At 36.3% G+C, this 20922-nt stretch overlaps 2 protein-coding genes across 2 annotated transcripts in view; both read right to left on the bottom strand.

Annotated features, from left to right (window-relative positions):
- LOC127621932 (protein eva-1 homolog A-like) overlaps positions 1–20922 on the bottom strand; it is a 187298-nt gene that overhangs the window by 22465 nt on the left and 143911 nt on the right. The gene's annotated exons all lie outside the window — the stretch shown is intronic.
- LOC127621934 (trifunctional enzyme subunit beta, mitochondrial-like) lies at positions 1723–12117 on the bottom strand. Its single transcript, XM_052095752.1, has 15 exons — positions 12032–12117; positions 10110–10239; positions 9920–9961; positions 9252–9296; positions 9047–9147; positions 8792–8868; positions 8030–8217; positions 6726–6798; positions 6445–6566; positions 6217–6296; positions 5995–6042; positions 3922–4018; positions 3282–3356; positions 2805–2968; positions 1723–2689 (listed from the first exon to the last, which is right to left on the bottom strand). The coding sequence occupies exons 5-14, from the start codon at positions 9058–9060 to the stop codon at positions 2861–2863; spliced, it is 882 nt and encodes a 293-aa protein (XP_051951712.1). The 5' UTR covers positions 9061–9147; positions 9252–9296; positions 9920–9961; positions 10110–10239; positions 12032–12117; the 3' UTR covers positions 1723–2689; positions 2805–2860.

The raw sequence follows: 20922 nt of genomic DNA, 5'->3' as shown, positions 1-20922 counted from the left end.
GAACAGCGGTGAAACACTTTCTTATGATGTGTTACATTCATACGAGCAGACAGAGAAGTACGTTTGAAGTAAGTTTGGAGCAGAAGAAAAATAAATAAACCTTGCATATATTGTTAGCTTTACGCTAAGCTAAAATGCTATTTCTAGCCATTTTACATGCACATGTTACCAGACACGGTCATATTTTTTATCAAGAAAATTCACGTTGGATCATAATTTCTTTTTTTCCAGTAAGACCTTTGATATTAGGGCAAAAATCATATTCTTGATGATAATTTTTGTATTGTTTTCTTGTAAAAATATCTACAAATCCTTAAAACAAGAACAGTTTGATTGATCTTGTTTTAGGAACAACACTGCATGAGATATTTCGTTTTTTCAGAGCATACAGTAATTAACACAGTTGCATAAGTAACTTTAATAAAATTACTGAAAAACTGACAGTAGTCCCTTACATTTAATCAATGAAAAAGTCATTTAATTACAGTAATTAATTACTTAGTAATGCATTATACCCAACACTGACCATGTGTATGTATATGTATATATATATATATATATATATATATATATACACACAGGGTTGGGAGGTTTACTTTTGAAATGTATTCCACTACAGATTACAGAATACATGCTGTAAAATGTAATTTGTAACACATTACTTAAGATCAGTAATGTAATCTAAATACTTTGGATTACTTCAGCACTGGTAGATTTTTTCACTTGTTTTGACTATAAAAACTCTGTCAGTACAGTAAGACAAAATATACATGTTAAAAATACATTCTCTGAAATCCTAAATATCTTATACAGTGTTGTTTCTAAAACAAGATAAATCTAATTGATCTTGTTTTAAGGATTTGAAGATATTTTTACATTTACATTTATGCATTTGGCAGACGCTTTTATCCAAAGCGACTTACAGTGCACTTATTAAAGGGACAATCCCCCCGGAGCAACCTGGAGTCCAATGGTGGTGGCTGTGGCGCTCGAACCGACAACCTTCTGATTAACAGATATGTGCTTTAGCCCACTACACCTCCACCACTCCTAATATTTTACAGGAAAACAATAAAAACAAATTATCATCAAGAATATGATTTTTGCCCTAATATCAAAGGTCTTACTGGAAAAAAGAAATTATGATCCAACATGAATTTTCTTGATAAAAAAATATGATCGTGTCTGGTAACATGTGCGAGTAAAATGGCTACATTTATTTTGAGACAATACTTACATCATTTTCAGTTTTAATCAAGGTGATGAAAACATGTTTTTTAATAACTGTCCAATAATTCAGAGGGTGGTATTTGGGGTACATTTTCCTTGAGGTGTGCCATTAGCCCTGCTGTACAGTGTGTGTGTGTATCGGTGATGATCTGGGGTGCTTCAGCAAGGCTGGAATCGGGCAGATTTGTCTTTGTGTAGGATGAATGAATCAAGCCATCTACAAGGTTATCCTGGAAGAAAACATGCTTCCTTCTGCTCTGACAATGTTCCCCAACTCTGAGGATTGTTTTTCCCAGAAGGACAATGCTCCATACCACACAGCCAGGTCAATCAAGATGTGGATGGAGGAGCACCAGATCAAAACCCTGTCATGGCCAGACCAATCTATTGACCTGAACCCCATTGAAAACCTCTGGAATGTGATCAAGAGGAAGATGGACGGACACAAGCATCAAACAAAGTCGAGATGCTTGAATTTTTGCACCTAAAATTGCATAAGGTCACCCAACAGTAATGTGAAAGACTGGTAGAAAGCACGTTAAGATGCATGACAGCTGTGATTGAAAATCAGGGTTATTCCACCAAATATTGATTTCTGAACTTATCCTAAGTTAAAACATTAGTGTTGTGTTGTTTAAAAATGAAGCTATGAACTTGTTTTCTTTGCATAATTCGAGGTCTGTGGTCTTGCATAACACGGCATCTTTGTTGTTATTTTGACCAGTTGTCTGCAAATAAATGCTGTAAATGTCAATCATTTTTATTGGGAATTTGGAGAAATATTGTCAGTGCTTTATAGAATAAAACAAAATCCTATAAATAATACATCCAGAGGAACTGCTAATCTTTCAGTGGTCTCTTAATTATATCCAGAGCTGTATATATACATATATATTACATATTTGAACGTACATGAAGTGCTGATCTGTTTAGCACTACTGTCTGTTAATGACTTATAAATAAAAGTTATGAATGTGACAATCAATAGCCATGTAAAGAATATAGAAAAAAGTTAATATATCTGACCATTTTTAAAAGATGTTTATTTGTAGAAATTGTTAGCAAAAGGTGGAAAAGAGTCAACAGACTACCCACAGCTTCACCTTCTTGAATCTTGAGGCACTCGTGTGTTTAAGTGCGTAACCTTCGTCTTTACAGCTGATTTAGACTTTCTTACAATACAATCCTCAAGAGCTAAACACCATAAACAGACCATGGCTGCTCATATCAGTATTGGTTAAATAAGCCACATCATGACCATATCACTTGAGAGATAATTTACAGGTAAGTTTGGAGTTATTGAACGCTTGGTGACTTCCAACTGGCCTGTTTTAAGTGCTACATTCTGAATACAAAAATATCATGTGACCAAATTTTTTTTGTGCGTGCATTATTGAATACCATACTTGTAGCTATAGAGATATTACTGAGGATAAGCTTCAATCACCATAGCATGACCCTGAAACAGAATTGCAAGAGAGTAGTTAGAGGATGTTTCTATAGATGCAGCACACATTTGTGCAGATGTGTTTTGTAGTTTGGAAAAGAGATGCTGTGTCTATGTGCAAGCTCACCTGTCCTCCAGCAGCACAGGCTGCCACCAGGCCGTACTGCCCCCTTCCATCTGCAGTCAGTGGGCTACGGTGGTCACCAGTCTACAGCCTGTGGCACCAAATGGATGCCCAATGGACAGAGAACCACCCCATGTGTTAAACTTCTCCATCGGAGGGGCACCAACCTGTGTTTCAGAAACCAAATGCATTTAAAACTGAGAAACCAAAAATTCTAAACTTCTATTATTATTGTTATTATTATAACTACTCTTCATTTAGAAGAAGTGCTTTCTTGCAGAACATTTGTATTACAAGTTAATGACTTCAGGTTCAGTCCCCCTGGAGCATCCTAAGGTTAAGTGTCTTGCTCAAGGGCACAATGGTGATAGTTCATGAATCAAGCCCTCCTGGGGTTTGAACCCACAACCTTTCTGTTACCAGCCTAGATCGTTAACCACAGCGACACTCCACCCAGTCCGAAAACATGCACACACACACCTTAGCTTTTTTGCCCATGTATGTTTGAGCGAACCAGTCTGAGTCCATTGCCTTCAGGTTTGCCATGATCTTACCCTGGGATAAAAAATAAACAAAACCACAAAATTAAAATGCACACTATTAATTATAGATACAACGACATGACAGTTTGATCTGTATTAAAACAAAACTAACCATACCACGGACAGCTGTTCATCAGTCAGTTCAAGAGATTTGGGAGATAAAATGTGTCTGATTTACGACCAAAACCACACACTAGTCACAACAGGACATTTTGTTGTTAGCTTGGTTTTTGGTTCTGCAGTGTTGAGCAGTGTCAACTGTATATTAAACATCAACTATGTCGCAGCATTTTTGCTTATCGTGTTGCACTTGGTTAGGACACGGTGAGATATTCCTGAAAATATGTGATGTTCAGTAATGAAATACCAGCATTTTCCCTGAAGTGCTCAACTGTCCTACTGCCCAGCAATGAACTAGACAGTAGCTCTGATTTCTATAGTTTCTAATGGGGAAAAGCACATTTATAAGAGTTGTCAATCACTCTAAAAGTGGAACTATGTCTATATAACATTATCAACAATTACTATAATTGCACCACACAAATTCACTGCAGTTAAAAACTAAATGTGATGCTCACAGCAAAAGCTTCATGGAATTCAAATACATTGATGTCGTTCATGATTAGACTCTTCTCTTCGCTCTTCTCCAAGACCTTTGGTGTGCCGTAAGTTGGTCTGAGAGAGAAACAATGAATCAGAAAAGAGTGTGTTAGAGAGACAGAAAGAGAAAAGAACAGGAAGAATTGCTTGTTTACATATTAATATCTCATTAAAGAATTTAATATTACAAATGATAATAACAAAGTATATTTGATTATTTTATTTGCGGAAACTTATTTCTGCTTTAACACACAATTAAATCAATTAAATAAATAAATAACCAATAGGCTACAACAGTTATGCATTATACGTTTTTTAAATAATATTATTCATGCCATTTTGCAAACTTGATGTGTGATCTGAATGGTCTCAAATGTATTTTGATCTTTGTTTGGAACATGTCTTACTGTTAAGCTTGATGCTAAATGATTCTTTCTGGAGAATATATCGGAATATCGGGGAATTAATAATCAATTACGTAGTAAAGTGGGAATATTGTTAAAACAATATTTGAATATTGGGAAATTAATAACCGATCAAGTATAAAAGTGTGAATATTGGTAAAAAAAAAATGTATATTGGGGAATTAATAACCAGTGAAGTAGAAAAGTGTGAATATTGGTAAAAAATATTGTAATATTGGGGAATTGGTAATCTATAAAGTAGTAAAGTGTGAATATTGGTAAAAAAATTAATAAAATAAAATAATAAAATTGGGAAATTGATAAACGATACATAGTAAAGTGTGAATATTGTTAAAAAAATAAATATTGTAATATTGGGGAATTAATAACCAGTGAAGTAGAAAAGTGTGAATATTAGTAAAACAAAACAAATAAAAAACAATATCAGAATATTGTGGAATTGGTAAGCGATAAATTAGAAAAGTATGAATATTGGTTAAAAAAAAAAGTGTAACATTGGGAAATTGATAAATGACTACATAGTGTGAACATTGGTAAAAAAATCAAAAACCGATTAAGTAGAAAAGTGTGAAGTATTTGTGAATATTGGTATTGGGGAATTGATAATCGATGAAGTAGAAAAATAAATGTTTCTAATGTATTCTCTATTGATCTCTCTCATCAACAGGCATTTCCATCCACAGAACTGACGCTCACTGGATGTTTTTTGTTTTTGGCACCATTCGGAGTAAATTCTAGTGACTGTTGTGTGTGAAAATCCCAGAAATACTCAAACCAGCCCAACTGACACTAACAATCATCAATACGATTATCTAATCAGCCAATCATGTGGCAGCAGTGCATAAAATCATGCAAATACGGGTCAGGAGCTTCAGTTAATGTTCACATCAACCATCAGAATGGGGAAAAATGTGATCTCAGTGATTTGGACCGTGGCATGATTGTTGGTGTCAGACGGGCTGGTTTGAGTATTTCTGTAACTGCTGATCTCCTGGGATTTTCACACAACAGTCTCTAGAATAGAATGCGGGTTGGTGCTGTTTTGGCGGCATGAGGGGGACCTACACAATATTAGGCAGGTGGTTTTAACATTGTGGCTGATTTTTGTATTAATATTGGTAAAAAGAAAAATTCGGAATATTGGGGAATTGATAACTGGTGAAGTGTAAATATTGGTAAAAATTTTTTTAAATATATTAAGTAATTTATAAGTGAAAAAGTTTAAAAGTGTGAATATTGGGGGGGAAAAATATTGGAATATTGGGGAATTGCTAACTGATTAAGTAGAAAATTTTAAATATTTTTTAAAATATTGAAATGTTAGGAAATTGATAACCGATAAGCATTTGGTCAAACCAATCAATCTATGTCTCTCATGAAAGAAACTAGCATGGAGCGATGTTGGATCTTTCAGAGAATTACACTTAATCCTTTCTAAGAGAAATATTTGCCTAATCTGGAGTATCCTCATTTTATTCCAGACTGTAGGAATATCCATCACAAACTTGTGAGACATGCTGTTTCTCACTACAACACTAACACAACCACAACAATAATACAACCCACAGCACAAAACCGCATGATCCCGACTGAGAGAGAAAAAGAAGAAAATAGGCAGAAACTCACCCGAGAAGCAACTGGTCTTTTGGGTCTTGAGACACATACACAAAATCTCTAAAGATAAAAACAAATGTAATTCATGTAAACGACTTTACTTTCAAGTAAACTTTCAAAAACCTTTACCTTATGACAAACAAGATTCAAGGCTACATTATAAAATTAAATACAAATGATGTTGTCAGTTCAGAGCTGTTGTTAGGGTTAGAGAAATTATTCTTGCTTCTGTACCTAAGATACGCTTTGGGCTTGTAACCCAAAGCAAGAGCTTTCTCTTCTGACATGATCAAGACTGCAGATGCACCATCAGTCTGAGAAAACACACACACACACACACACACACACACATGCAGAAAAGTTAATCTGTGATTGAAAGATCTGACAAAAGTTCCTTAAAAAATAAAAGGGCTGATGAAAACAAAAGAGAACAAATATTTATTATTCTGGTGTGTAACTGACCAGGAAGGAAGAGTTTGCGGCCGTCACAGTGCCGTGAGGTTTGATGAAGGCGGGTTTCAGTCTGCCCATCTGTTCCATGGAGGAAGGACGGATCCCGCTATCTTTGGACACAATATCTTTCCCTGAGACACACATGAACCATCATAACTCCTCAAATAAAAGCTTCATGCTTGACAAAAACAACAAAGTCAGTGTTAAGTTTGACGAAATCTAGTATTAGGGCCTAAAGCATTTGCTCTGAGACCGCAGTGCAAACTCATCCTGCTCTACACGCGTCACACCAAAGGCAGCGGCCAAACGGTCTGCAAAGTGACCCATCGTCTCCGCGGTGGAGAATTCAGCTACAGCTGGCAGCTAAATCCACAGACAGATTGGCAGATTAATTGTTTGTTTTGATTATTTGTATTTATTAAAGTAATTATTGTACATTGATGTCTTCTATTCTTGCTGCTAATTGCATGCCTAATATCTCGTATTGCACAATGGTAAAATCACAGGCTATGTGAGCCATATTGTCATGTAGTACCTTAAAGCTGCACTCAGTCATTTTATTCCTCATTAAAAAAGTTTTACTCCTCATGAAATTAATTGTAATTTGGAAACATATGTATATAATCCTGAGCACTCACATTAAAATGAAGACTCCAGTCATATTAGTAACTTTATAAAAGCTGTTTTATTCTACATGGAGAGGGTCCACACATGGGGCCGCCATGTAATGGTGCGTTCACATACAACGCGAAGCGACTGTTTCACGTGGTGCTATTGCATACAAAGTCAATGCAAAGATGCGAATAGATGTGAATGAAGCAAATGGTGCGACTCGAACACATGAAATCGCTTAATTTGCGTATAAAAATCTGCATGACACGTTGTCGTGAAAGCCTATCAGCATTGAGATTGTCCGGATGTCACTGACGTACTGATGTAAAATGTTGTTGTAGCGGTGTATGGGCACCCAGAATTGTATGACACAATGTCATACATGTACAGAGACCGCACAAAAAAAGACATCACTTGGAGGAAAGTGGGCGAGGAAGTTGGACTACCTGGTAAGTTCTGATAATATGCGCGGCGTCTACTTGATTCCAGCTATCGGTTGTACTTTACTATGAACCGTAGAAGCCCCTCCTCCAGTCCTTTTCTGGAAGAGAAGGGGGAATACTCGCGGGTTCGCGTTACTCACGCCAATGCTAGTTTACACACACATTCATAATCCAGCGGTCAAACTTGCGCAAGCAATGAAAATTTTCTTCGCGCTGTATGGGAACGCACCATTTGAATCACATGACCAGCCGAATACTACTAACATAATCTCAGTAACAGACCTGTTATTGGACACTTTCATTCAAGGATTAAATTAATCATGACTCACTGTGAATAGTGAAATTCTGCGTTGTCATCAGTAACTGAAAACTTGATTTTGAATGATACTGCATCCAGGCCACTAGGGGTCAGTGTAAGTCCAAAACGACATGAACAAAAGCTTACTGAGTGCATCTTTAAAGATGACACAAGATTGTGTTCCTCACACACAAGGTGCGCTATGGGTAATACGTGAGGTGTATTATGGGTAATGTAGTACCTCAGGTGCGAGATGAGCGAGGCGGATGGAGCCCAGGAGAGAGAGTCGAGCGCCGAGTGTCTTCACCTTGTTAAGTGACAGCATAGACTTCCTCTTCTTGCGGCTGTGGCGAATCGGAACGTCGGACATAAACTCAACGCCACCGGCGACCACAGCATCACACTGACCCGAGGCAATCAAACAAACAGCTAGAAAATAAATCAACAATCAATAAAAACATGACACATGAACATTTATTTGTTCTCATTTGTGATTTTCTTAAGTCCCCACTGTGGCAAAAGGATAATATTTAATTAAATAAAAACAGGTGATGATACTGTATGTAATATGTCAAATGTGTGTAAAAGTCTGTTTTAAGACCATTAAGGATTTTTGCATTGTGACATTTGTTTTTCATATTTTCTTGATAATTAAAAGTGCACTCAAACGTTTTTAATGAGGAAAAAAATGACTAACTCAAAAAGACATGGATTGTAATTTTACAATATATGTAGGAAATCATGATCACTCACATTAAAATAAAGACTCCAGTCATATCAGTAACCTTATAAAAGCTGTTTTATTCTACATGGAGAGGGTCCGCACATGTCATGTTAGAATCGCATGATTTTCCCTTTAATTATCATGGTGGAAAAAATGCTAAATGGTCCTCAAATAAGCTTCATTTTCTTTGCGCAAATAAATGAATATGATTTTGGGCTGAAATGTGACCTGGTTTTCATGGCATTCGCCCAACTGTGTGTAAGTGTGTTTGTTCAGTACCTGTAGTCATTGCTTGGTTGGAGGAAATACAAGCCATGGTCACCGTGTGAGCAAGAATCTTATCAGAGAATCCAGCACTACAGGGAAACGTAAAAACTGTATAAAAAGCTTAACATAATTTCTAAACTATTTTATTCTCATAAGCATGTACCCAATTTACAAGCCAGCACTTTCACTAACAATGCTAATGCCAATCATTAAACAGGATCTGACAGGAGTTTGTAAAACTAAAAATAGTTTAGAGGATAAACTTACTTCTCTGGCCACATTACTATTCTTCACTTCCTGAATGACCGTACGTATAGACGATATAATCAACAGCGTCTTTCCAGATTCCAGTTTTGACCAGCAAACCCCTGGAAATCACACACCATATTGAATTACATATTATTCAATCAGTTGAGCATGTGTTTTAGTGATGAGTGAATGTTTATATGGGCTTGTTAGTGAGATTACGTACTGTAATGCAGCTCTGGCCAGATCGTGCGGCATCAGATTAGCATATCTAATGATAAAGACAGAAAGACAGAGCAGAGGAAAGATGCACAAAGAGAATGATTTCATGAGTGCTTAAACTCTGTATTAACAGCATGAGATAAAGGGACACAGACGGGAACATATGTAAACATATCCATAGTAATAATTCAACATAAACAATATCTGAGTCATTCATTTTCCACTAAAGAGCATCTGATACTAGAATAGATGAAACAGCAAGTAAAGGGATAGTTCACCTAAAAAAATGTTTCATTCTGTCATCTATTAATATGGATGAACTATCCCTTTAAAACAGCACACACACACACACACACACACACACACACACACACACACACTATTCTTCACTCCTGGTTTGGCCAGAGTCTTCTTGCTCTTTGCTTTTGGATAATAATAGACACAGAAAATGATCAACAAAGTGTAATAACAATCCTCCGTTTTGTGCTCCTGAGGATTCAAGTTTCAAACTTTACATTCTGCTCAAATACATCACAGCTGGACTGAACAACACTGAGAAGATTCCCTTTGAGATGCATAAGAACACTAATGGATAGCCCTCTCCAGGTATTACAGACCTCCTTGAATAAAACAGAGAGACTAATGATTATATTATGGTTGTATGAACCTTACCTTGAGCTTGCAGATGGGCAGATGAGATGAGAGACCGTGAAGCTGGAGGGAGAGAAACCTTAAGTCATTTCTATAAAGTTTGAATTGCTGATAATGACATTTTGATATTGAATATATCTTCAAAGAACAGTGGTCTGCAAAATATGAAGTGTCCGTTATATACCACTGTTGAGACCCCAAGGTCTCTTACCGAACTGGACGGCCCGTGAAGACGTCACCGGACCACTTCTCAGAGAATTAATCAATAAAGACGCCATCTTTATCTTCCTGGAACAATTCAAGTCATTAGTGTCTCTTTAGAGGAAGACTTTCTCTGGAGCCTACATGCAACAAGACAAGATCTGTCTGTAATGTGCAAAATAATGTTTTATTTTTATTTCTTAAAAAAAAGAAGCATGAAACAATTTGTTTTCAATTAAAATATTATTCATTAATGTTTGAAATACTTTTTCCAACAAATCAAAATCAGGTGGTGTACTGTTGTCATGAGACAAAAAAACTAAAAAACTAAAACAAAACAGAGGATGCCTTTAGACCCTCAAAAATCATCAGATATTTTGCATTTTAATGAAAATTCTGCCCCCATCTGCATTGTTTAATTGTTGGTGTATGAAAATATGAACTAGATGGACATCTTTGACCACTCTGATGTATTTCCAGTGATGTGTGTGCATCTATTCAACCTGCTTTGGACTATGTTTGTGCAGTTGTTTCAGTGTGGGATGGATTGCTTATGAACCAGACATAATAAAATTCAAGCTTAGCAGAGGAACTGTTTTTGAAGGAAGGGTCAGTTAAAAACACTATTTTAACGCAAAAACCGTGAGTAAACAGATTCAATCATGAATATTTCAAATGTCATGACTGTTTGACAGTTTATGGCGCTGTTGTGCTTACAGTATGCAAACAGTTTAATTTATTCAGATGCAATGTTTTGGATAAGCAGCATTATGTGTAAACCCTGAAATTTAGTTTTATAATGTTGTGGAGCTTATTTATTATCTTCTGATTAAGTTTCAAATATGGCTGTATTTGAGGGGCTGCACGATGTTAGCCAATACATTTTATTTTTAAAAAGGCTGAGAGTTTCGGACAGAAGGCCAGAGACAGGGTGGAAAATGATTATATTATAATAACTTATGACAGTTTTGGTGCAAAACAAACTTCACTAACATTATAAGTGGACCTTAGGGAAGATAATACAATTATATTAAAGTTTTTAAAGAAGTTATATAACCAAATCATACACAAAAACTACTAACTTGACATGTGTGCTTTAAACAACATTTTTAAAGATTCCTAATTTTTATCACCCCGGAAAACCTTATTTGTCAATGACCCAAACTCGTGTGTACAATGTACATGCAAACATGACATTTAAGATCTAATTCATATGTTACTTTCTTAATAAATGTACTGTTATCACACAGAAATGTCAGCATTGCATAATATCATGAATTTATAATTAACACTGATCTGGTGTGAGGGAGCTATTAAATATAAAGTAGAGTACCCCAAAAAAGGTATTTAGATATTTAAGTTACCAAAATCTGTCAATGTTATTGCATTAGATAACATAATGCCATACTGTATATCAAATAACCAAACAAACCTCTTTTTGCCCAACGCTTTGCTTGAAAAATGTGCCACTTGCTATGATTTTTTTGTAGACTAATGCAAACACATTCACATATTTTTCATTCGTCTTTCATGTTCAAATGTATGTATGTGTGATAATGTATGTATTTCTGACACAGATACGGTGTGTGGGGGTGTGTTGTGTAGATGAGACCCTTCGCCTAAATCTGTCAGCCGGTTGTAGCTTACAAGGACAAACACACAGCGACATTAAACATCTCATAAGCTGCTTAAACTCTTGGTATCATTATTAACTAATGCAGAAACTACACTACAGTCACTTCATATAACCACAAATGACAGTAACATCATAGTTAAAACACAGACATGAAGCACAAATAAAACTTTAGCGCACAAACAGGACAGCGATTCATTCTTCTGCATGTCAAACACTGTGTAAGATATCATCAGGCTTTATTATATACACGCAGAATATATGTTGTTGCATAAAAGAGTATAAATGTAAATTTTTACCTGTTATTGTTGTAAATGTGAAGAGAGTTTCATGTGTCGCGTCACTGCTTAAGGACTACAGCAGTGCACGAGCCGCAGGACCCCGCTGAACTCTGGTAGCCCGAATCACTGCCTGAGCAAAAAACGGAAAGCTTTGCCAAACATAATACTTTCCTATATTTATTTATTTATTTTGCCATATATTACATATTGATTAAATATTAAGCTTTTTTTTTATTTTGAATTAGAGTCAACAAATAATGTATTGTTATTATGATTATTATTATTGGTTTTATAGATTTATATCTATGATTTGTATAATAACACTTTTTGATTTGATGCGACTTGATAAGTCCCTTTGAGAACTTTGTCAGAATTTTTGTTATATAATAATAATAATAATTCCGTAAAAAATATTAACACTTTTTACTGGTAAAAAAAAAAAAATTGCAATTAATTTGCAATAATAATGGAACATGGTAGCATACGTATTATTTTTTTATTTTAAGTACATTTTATTTCTACATTATTTTAAAGCCATAGTTTTTTGTTTTTCAAAAATAATTCTGGAATTACTGTAAGTTCGTAAATGTCAAAACTAAATGGCAGCTTTGGTCATTTAAGTGAGGAATTTAATTTCCTAGAAGAACGTGCCGAATAATACATGTATTATGCATAATAATTATCCATAATTTGCTTTAGGCTATAATTGTTTCTGTTGTATGTGTGATTTTATTATTATTATTATTATGTTTTAATGTGATTTGGAATTTCATAAAAGAAGAAAAAACAACAACTGACTTAATTAAAAAAAAAAAAAATCTGTTCAAGAAAAAAAAACAATTAAAAAACTGGTTTGCACATTAAAAGCTAGCTTGATTTAAAAGGCGCTAAATTGACAAGAACGTGCTCGTGCTTGTGCGTGCGTGCATACGCTAGCGGTGATGTCATTGAACAGGACTCTGCTGGTGCAAAAAAGCATTGAAAACACGAAATGTTTTAAAGGAACTGACATATATGTAAATATATTTTGTCTGGCAATGTAACTTATATTATTACGGTGACTGTATAAATGCCTCTAGTTCGTATGACATTGAACGAACACAAAAAAGAGAGTGCTGCTGGTGCGCGACTGCTCCAGAACTGCGAATAATATCATAGGTGACAATCTTATTACACATATGTTCTTTATGCATTTATATGTACTTATATTATACTATATTAGTGAAGGTGAATGAGGTGAGGTAACCTGCATGATTAAGCTTTGAGGCTGATGAACTTTGACCCAGTTCTGTGAGTTCATTTCAGGGCAGTGGGTCATAGGTGAATCAATACTAGTATAGTAATATTATTAGTAATATATACGTTATAAATAATGTATTACTAACTGCAATACGTGTGTACAGGTTTGCAAACATTTAAAAGTGTTCAGTCGCTTACAAAATATTTACTATCGTAACCATAATTATTGAAACTACTGTAAATCGTAATAAATTATTATGGGATCTCATTCAAACAATGAAAGAAACTTTCAAAAGCTTTCTGTCATTTATTTATTTTGTAATTTTTTTTAGAGTGTGTGGTTAATACCAAGTTGCAATAGTTTACTGTAGGAACAATAACAGTATCTATGGTATTTTGAAGAAACATATATTAAAATATAGTAAATTACTGTAATGGCTCATCTTGTATGCAAACTCATCTGTATCATTATGTAATATTCTTTATATATATATATATATATATATATATATATATATATATATATATATATATATATATATATATATATATATATATATATACGTATACTAAATATCTAAAGAAATGGTATATAATAATAATAGATATTATTAATTATAAATAAGTATAATTTATATCATAATATTATAATTATCTATATTATAATACTGTTTTTGTTCAGGAAAAACAGAAGTGTTAATATATCAAATCATAACACAAACTAGCATGACTGCTTTTCAATAACAACATTTATAAATGTTACTTTTTTAAACAGACAAGTGTTGAAAATAGCAACGCTGCTGGATATCAGACTGAATCACCGGTCAGTATCATGAACACTGTGAGCACTGAATTACCTGCTCTGCATCTGCACACCTGTAAACTCTCCTACTAAAGGAAAATTCTGGGTTACAGTTGTATGAGTGCTTTTATAAAATTTTAAGATGCACATTTCTGCCTTTAAACCCCCCAAAATTGTCTCCATTCACATCCATTGGAAAATGCCTCACGGTAACTTCGATTTTGGCTTTTTTGAAAGAAAAATTGGGACGAGACATGATCAGTGTTTCCATGGGAACATTGAAAACTGATCATGCCACTAATTAGCATGCTAGCAGCACCCGATTCACTCCCTACTTAAGCCCTTCGTGTTCTCAGTATCTTTGCTAGATTGTTGTTTGATGTGACTTAACTTACGTCACTCTCTCTGCCAATTTGGTCCTGTCTCGTGTATCTGTTTGGTTGGCTGTCTCTGGCCACGTGTGGGGAATGTGGTTGCCTTCCAGTTTGCTGCACGCTTGTTCTCTGCACTCATGAGTCTTCAACGGAAGACTCCTCATCTCTGCCCTTGTGTCGGGAGAGTGATTGCCTTCCAGTCTGCCGGGCGTTGTTCTCTGCAACTCACTACGCTTCAACGGAGGATTCCAACGAATCTGCTCCTGACTTGCACAATGCACACATTTGCCTATGAACACACTATTCACACATTTTCCCATCTTTTGGCCATGGCACGCACGCTTTCCTCAAACTCTTCCCCACAACTGCAGCTGGTGGATCAGTCTTCACCAGCAAAGTGGAGGTTCATATTTATTGTTAATAAATACTTTGAACTGTTCCTCTGCTCTTGGGTCTCTTTGTCTCACTCTCTGACACTATCCTCTGAAATGACTTTCCTCTTTGGCTGACGTGACCTAGGCCACATGGGAATGATGTCATCACGTGGTTAGTCTGAGTGACTGTAATAGTTGACTGGTGCTTTTGATTTTTTCAGGAAGCTGGCTGTCCTTGGGGCGGGGCTTATGAGAGCAGGTATCGCCCAGGTGACAATAGACATGGATGTGGCCACTATCCTAAAGAACACAGCACAGTTGCCAGAGGTCAACAACAGGTGTGCAAAGGGTTAGTATAGCACACTGCACACACATAAATACACAATCACACATAGATAGATAGATAGATAGATAGATAGATAGATAGATAGATAGATAGATAGATAGATAGATAGATAGATAGATAGATAGATAGATAGATAGATAGATAGATGCTCAGTCTGACATTAACTGCAAGTCATAGTATGAAACAGCAGAGGGCGCTAAACTCCAGTGCATGAGTGGAGAAAGAGACAATTACAGTTGAGAGCCACTAGGTGTCAGTGCTGTACACTTTCTGTTTGTAGACACCCGTGAAAATAGACTCTCGTGGAGTCTCGTGGCTTTGAGACTGTGGACATGGTTATTGAAGCTGTGTTTGAAGACCTGTCAATCAAGCATAAAGTGGTGAAGGAGGTGGAAGCTGTAAGTTAAGATGTGTGTGTATGTTTGTGAGTGCAACATCCCTCCTGATATCTTTGTCCATTTCTATCCTCCTGTATTAAATGGCATTGTTATTACTTCTTGTTAAACTCTTCAATGAATGTTGTATTTATAGATGTTTCCTGATTTCTTGGTGCTCCTACAGAAATAGGAAACCTTTTCATGATCTTCTTGTTCTGTTACAGTTACCTACTTAACCACTTAAAGGAATAGTTCACCCCAAAATAAAGGTTTTGTCATCATCTAGCTTAATGTATGGAAATAAGCTGCTTAAACATTGAGCCTCACCTCTACTTTTGTGTTCTACAGAGGAGAGAAAATAACAAGGGATCGGAACAACATGAGAGTGAGTTAACGTTTGTATTTTTGGGTGAACTCTTTCTGTGTAGGTCATGTGATAAAATAAAAAAAACAGACTTACTGAGTTTTATCTTTAGAAAATGCATGAAATGTTACCAATCTGTAGGTTATTCCTCCTCACTGTATCTTTGCCACCAACACATCCGCTCTGCCAATCAAAGACATCGCAGGAGTCAGCATGTGACCTTAGAAGGTGTGTTAGAGGTTTAATTGTGTTGCTATTCATTGCTAAGGTATTTATGTTGGTATACCTGCTGTATAAGATGTATATGTTTTGCAGGTGATTGGGATGCATTATTTCTCTCCGGTGGATAAGATGCAGCTGCTTGAAATCATAACCAAAGATAAAACCCCTAAAGACACAACAGCATCTGCTGTAGCTGTGGGGCTCAAACAGGGCAAGGCCATTATAGTGGTCAGGGTAAGAACATGTGTGTTGTGCTTTTGTATGAGGCTGTGCATGTGTTCAGCATTTTCGGTGTAGGTCAAAATGACAGAGTGTGTCTCTATAGGATGGTCCAGGGTTTTACACGGCCCATTGTCTGGCGCCCATGTTTGCACATTTCCGGTATTGGAAATATAATTTGTGTTTCCATTTCCAATTAGTACGTTCCATGACTTTGTAAAAGACGAAAAATACAGCTGTGATTTCCAGCCTTCTATTTTAACTCATTATTCGACTATTACAATTTTACGCAAAATTGAGTAGAAAATGCAAAATAACGGGCTTATTATTGATACCGATTTCCCGAGTCACAAGATCTTGATTCGATTCTGAATTTGGTCCGATTCAATATTGATTCATATGGGTATATTTTTTTTATTTTTGTAATCTGTTGCTTACATATGACATACATACAGGGGACCTTCTAACTAGATACAATATGAAAATATGAATTCACTAATAACATTGTATTAGTTTTTTTAGCATTTTGGTCACATTTTAGCTTTTTTGAAAATGTACAAATCAATGTATTTAATTAATGAATATGATATCGTATCTTGATTGATCTTGGCATTTAAGTATCGATATCGTTCAAATGAAGATGCATCGGGAAATTGATGTTTTTACCCGCCCCTAAATACAATCATAATTTTGTTCATTATAACAGGACGGGACTCAATTGACTAGGTCATATGGCAACAATGTAGCATAACATTCTTTGAAACTTAAAGGTGTTCCTCATTAAAAAAAAAAGCTATTTTATTCTAGATGGAGAGGGTCCGCACATAGGGACAGCCATGTTACAGATAGAGGTCTGCAACCCAATCCGGGCCCAATGGAACCCAAGAACCCGACGGGTTTTGGGTTGAGTTTGGGTCAGTTTATCAAGAAGGACTTTCGGATCAGGTTTATATAAATGAAAAAATAAAAAGGGCTTACTGAACTTGTTTCTCGCACGCGCTCTCACTCACAGACAAGCATGAACGGACGAGTTAGGGGCCGTTCACACCGAACGTGTTTTTGCATGCATCTGTTGTGTTCCCATTGTTTTCCTATGTAAACACATGCTGTACGAATGTCTTTGACATTTACATATTTTTCAGCGTCTGTCACAGGACCGGCACATTTTAAACCCCATGTGAAGTTAAAAAGAACTTCAAATTGTCATAAAAGCATGTTGAGAGACCTGAGCTCTGTTTCATTCCTTGCGCTGCGTCTAGATTGTTTTTAGCGCAAGGTGTCGCAAAGATTCAAACAAGTTCAGGCTGCATCGAGGGGACTGTTGCAGTGTTTCATATTATTCCAGATTGTTCTGCACCAAGTGAAGTTTCAGCAAATAAACGGTAAATTAATGCTTTTTTCCCCCTTCTGCTCTAATGTACTGAGGGGCTGCTGTGCCTTGTTAAAACTGTGTATGTTTACATAAAATACAGCCTATTTCAACAGTACATGCATGGAGAAAAAATTAGATAGTAAGCAATTTCAGGTCGGATTCAAGCTTAAAATCTGATGGTATTGTTCGGGCTGGGTAGGGTCGGGCCACAGGTATGGGGAATGGGTTGTGATTCATTTTAAGGCCAGTGCAGACCTCTAGTTAGAAACATATGACCAGCCGAATACTACTCGCTTAATCTCAGTAACCATCCAGTTATTGGACACTTTCATTCTTAGATTAAAGCAATCATAGCTGACTGTGTAAAGTGAATTTCTACAGTTGCATCTGAAACTGAAAACTATTCATTTGAAATGATGCTGCATCCACGCCACTAGGTGTCACTGTAGGTCCAAGATGACACAAAGACAAAAGTTACTGAGTGCACCTTTAATGTTACTTAAAGGCATAATGCAGAATATACTGTGAAGGATTGATTTAACCGACAATGACACTTAATTCTAGTGCGCACTATTGATTTATTATTTTCTGTAGCTTATCCATCATGATTAAATGGTACAAATAATGAAATTACAATACAAATGAAACACACACTATCGTTGTTAAATATTATTCAAGTACAAATGCATCTATAGAGGGCAATCTGTTAAATAAACATTCCAGAAACATTCCTGAAATGCTGATAAAACGCTTTTTAAAACTGTGATATAAGGTTACAAAAACCTTCTCATTTCAGCAGCTCTGACTCACCTTACACACACACACACACACACACACACACACACTCCATCAGCATGGGCTGAGGTTACTAAACTTTTAATTACTTTCAACTAATTACCAGTGTGCTCTTGTTTAGACCACTCTTATTAACATGTACATCACAAACGAAGCTCTTTTTCACATCTCTAAAACTCTTTAAAATCTCTCGTGCTTCTTGTGTGCATGCATCTGTATATGAAAATTGTGCTGTAAATTTCAAATAAAACATTTAAAAGATTTATATAATTATTTTGAAGGCCTAAAAACATTCAACGCAAGCTTTTATACCTTCCGAAATGTGTCTGAACTCAATGCAAGAGGCTACATTGCAAACTCTTTTGACATGTATGTGCAGGGTATGAATTATAGATATCTAAAATGCATTTTTCACTAGTTAAAATGCTAATTGTTGATATTAGGGATAGAATTACTACTAGTGAAAAAAAATTGTTAGACCCCGTTTAGACCTGTATTTAGGGCTGATCACATGTGATCGGATCACGCGTCTCAATACCAGGTGGAAACAGTTAATAACGTCATTTATCATATCAAGAATGAAAGATTTTACTAGTTCAAATTTAATTACTGATATAAAAATAATCACTTTTACCAGTAGTATTTTCAACCCTGCTATCAAGAATTAACATTTGAGCTGGTAAGAAATGAATTGTTGATATCTACGTATAATTCATACCCTCCACATAATTGTCAAAAGTCAATGCGGCTTGCCATACATATGTAACGGGAGCCAGCTGGTAGATAGCTGTGCTGTGTAAACCTCACTCTCCTGATCTGAAGAGGTGCACTAGCGACTGACGCTAAAGGCTGTAGCCTTTAGCCTCCTTGTTAGCGCACCCGCCTCCCACGCCGGTTCGAGTCCCGTTCAGAGCGGGGTGAGCAGGGCCGGTCACAATGGTGCCGTGACCCGGATGGGAGTGAGGTTTAGTGGGGTGAGTGTAACGGGAGCCAGCTGGTAGATAGCTGCACAGTGTTAACCTCACTCTCCTGATCTCAAGAGGTGCACTAGCGACTGACGCTAGAGGCTGTAGCCTTTAGCCTCCTTGTTAGAGCACCCGCCTCCCATGCCGGAGACGTCGGTTCGAGTCCCGTACGGAGCGGGTAGAACAGGAGCGTCACACATATACTGTTTGTGTGAAGGTAACTCTATCGCCCCCTACAGTACTGAGGTTTGTTACAGCCACTTTAACAAGAATTCACAATAAGTATCCATGTCCGCGTACTTGCGTGGAGTTTGTTTCTGGCCTAAAAGTCATCAGCGGTAATGATAACTGCAGTGCTATCAGATTACAGAAACTGAGAGAGACAAATACTAGAAAACTGATAGAAGATGTGAAAACACAGATTAAACTTTCTTGACAGACAGCAGAACACCCGTCTGATGTCCATTAAAGACACACAAAACCATTCCACCCCAAAATAAACAATCATTACATAACATCAACATAAACATCAAATGGTGCTCTATAATACACTGTATATGTATATCTATATATTAGAGAGGTCTGAAATGATCAAGGGCCATTCCTGTTATGCAGTACTTTTTGAACTCTTTATAACATTTAAAAATGAATATGCTTTTGTTTTTATAAAAAGGTTATATAGACTTTCAGAAATATATTCTGCTCGAGCTCAGGCTCTTCAACTTTATCCATTATAAATTGCTTATTTACACAATGGCAGGAAAATTAACAAGAATCCTAATAGGATGGAAATAAATAGCTAAAGTTAGAGTTAGCATACAAGGGGGTTTGAAAAGCAACAATTGTGTGAGAAACAACAACTGTAATACCACAAATTATGACATCATTCATTTAATTCAGTGTTGCTACATACTGATGTTTGCTCTCTTGTTTTCCCACCAAAAATGATGTCACTTCAAGTCATATTACGGACAGAACTACTCTCCATTGTATTTTTTTTTTTTTAAGATTTATGCATTTTACTTTCAGAACACAATTCCATAAAATTTAATTGAGTAATCTTCATAGACTGTAAAAAAAGATGGACGACGCCCCTTCGCTCTTTTCCATTGGTGAGAACTGAAGCCGCCAGTGTCCCGATATGGCGCTGACATCTTGGGACTTGAGTCTGCGCAGTTGCGATTTCGGGACCAGACCTGCGCAGGCAGGAAGTAAAGCCGCGAAATCAAGGCCCCGTCCTCACTCTCGCTGAATCAATCGCAAGCACACGTCCCTGCACTTTTGACTTTTGACGGTGTGAAATAATTAATTATAGAAATTTAGATATTAAATTTAAAGCTCCAATCTCCTCAGTCCTCCGAAGATCCCGAAAAAAAGTCCGTTGGTGCTTCAGTGACTACTTCGCTCAGAGAACCTGTCAATCACAGCTGTCAATCATGATGTCACAACACCATTTTTAT

This window comes from Xyrauchen texanus, chromosome 28 (genome assembly GCF_025860055.1).
Source record: "Xyrauchen texanus isolate HMW12.3.18 chromosome 28, RBS_HiC_50CHRs, whole genome shotgun sequence".
Taxonomy (NCBI): domain Eukaryota; kingdom Metazoa; phylum Chordata; class Actinopteri; order Cypriniformes; family Catostomidae; genus Xyrauchen; species Xyrauchen texanus.
The sequence above is the reverse complement of the archived record's forward strand: the minus strand, read 5'-3'. Positions and strand labels throughout refer to the sequence as shown.

Excerpts from the sequence above, each read along its gene's own strand:
- LOC127621934 (XM_052095752.1), bottom strand. Across the intron at positions 6,799-8,029 it reads TCGCTCATCTCGCACCTGAG|CTGCCAGCTGTAGCTGAATT; the intron begins GTACTACATTAC and ends CTGTGGATTTAG. Across the intron at positions 6,297-6,444 it reads CCGCAAACTCTTCCTTCCTG|ACTGATGGTGCATCTGCAGT; the intron begins GTCAGTTACACA and ends GTGTTTTCTCAG.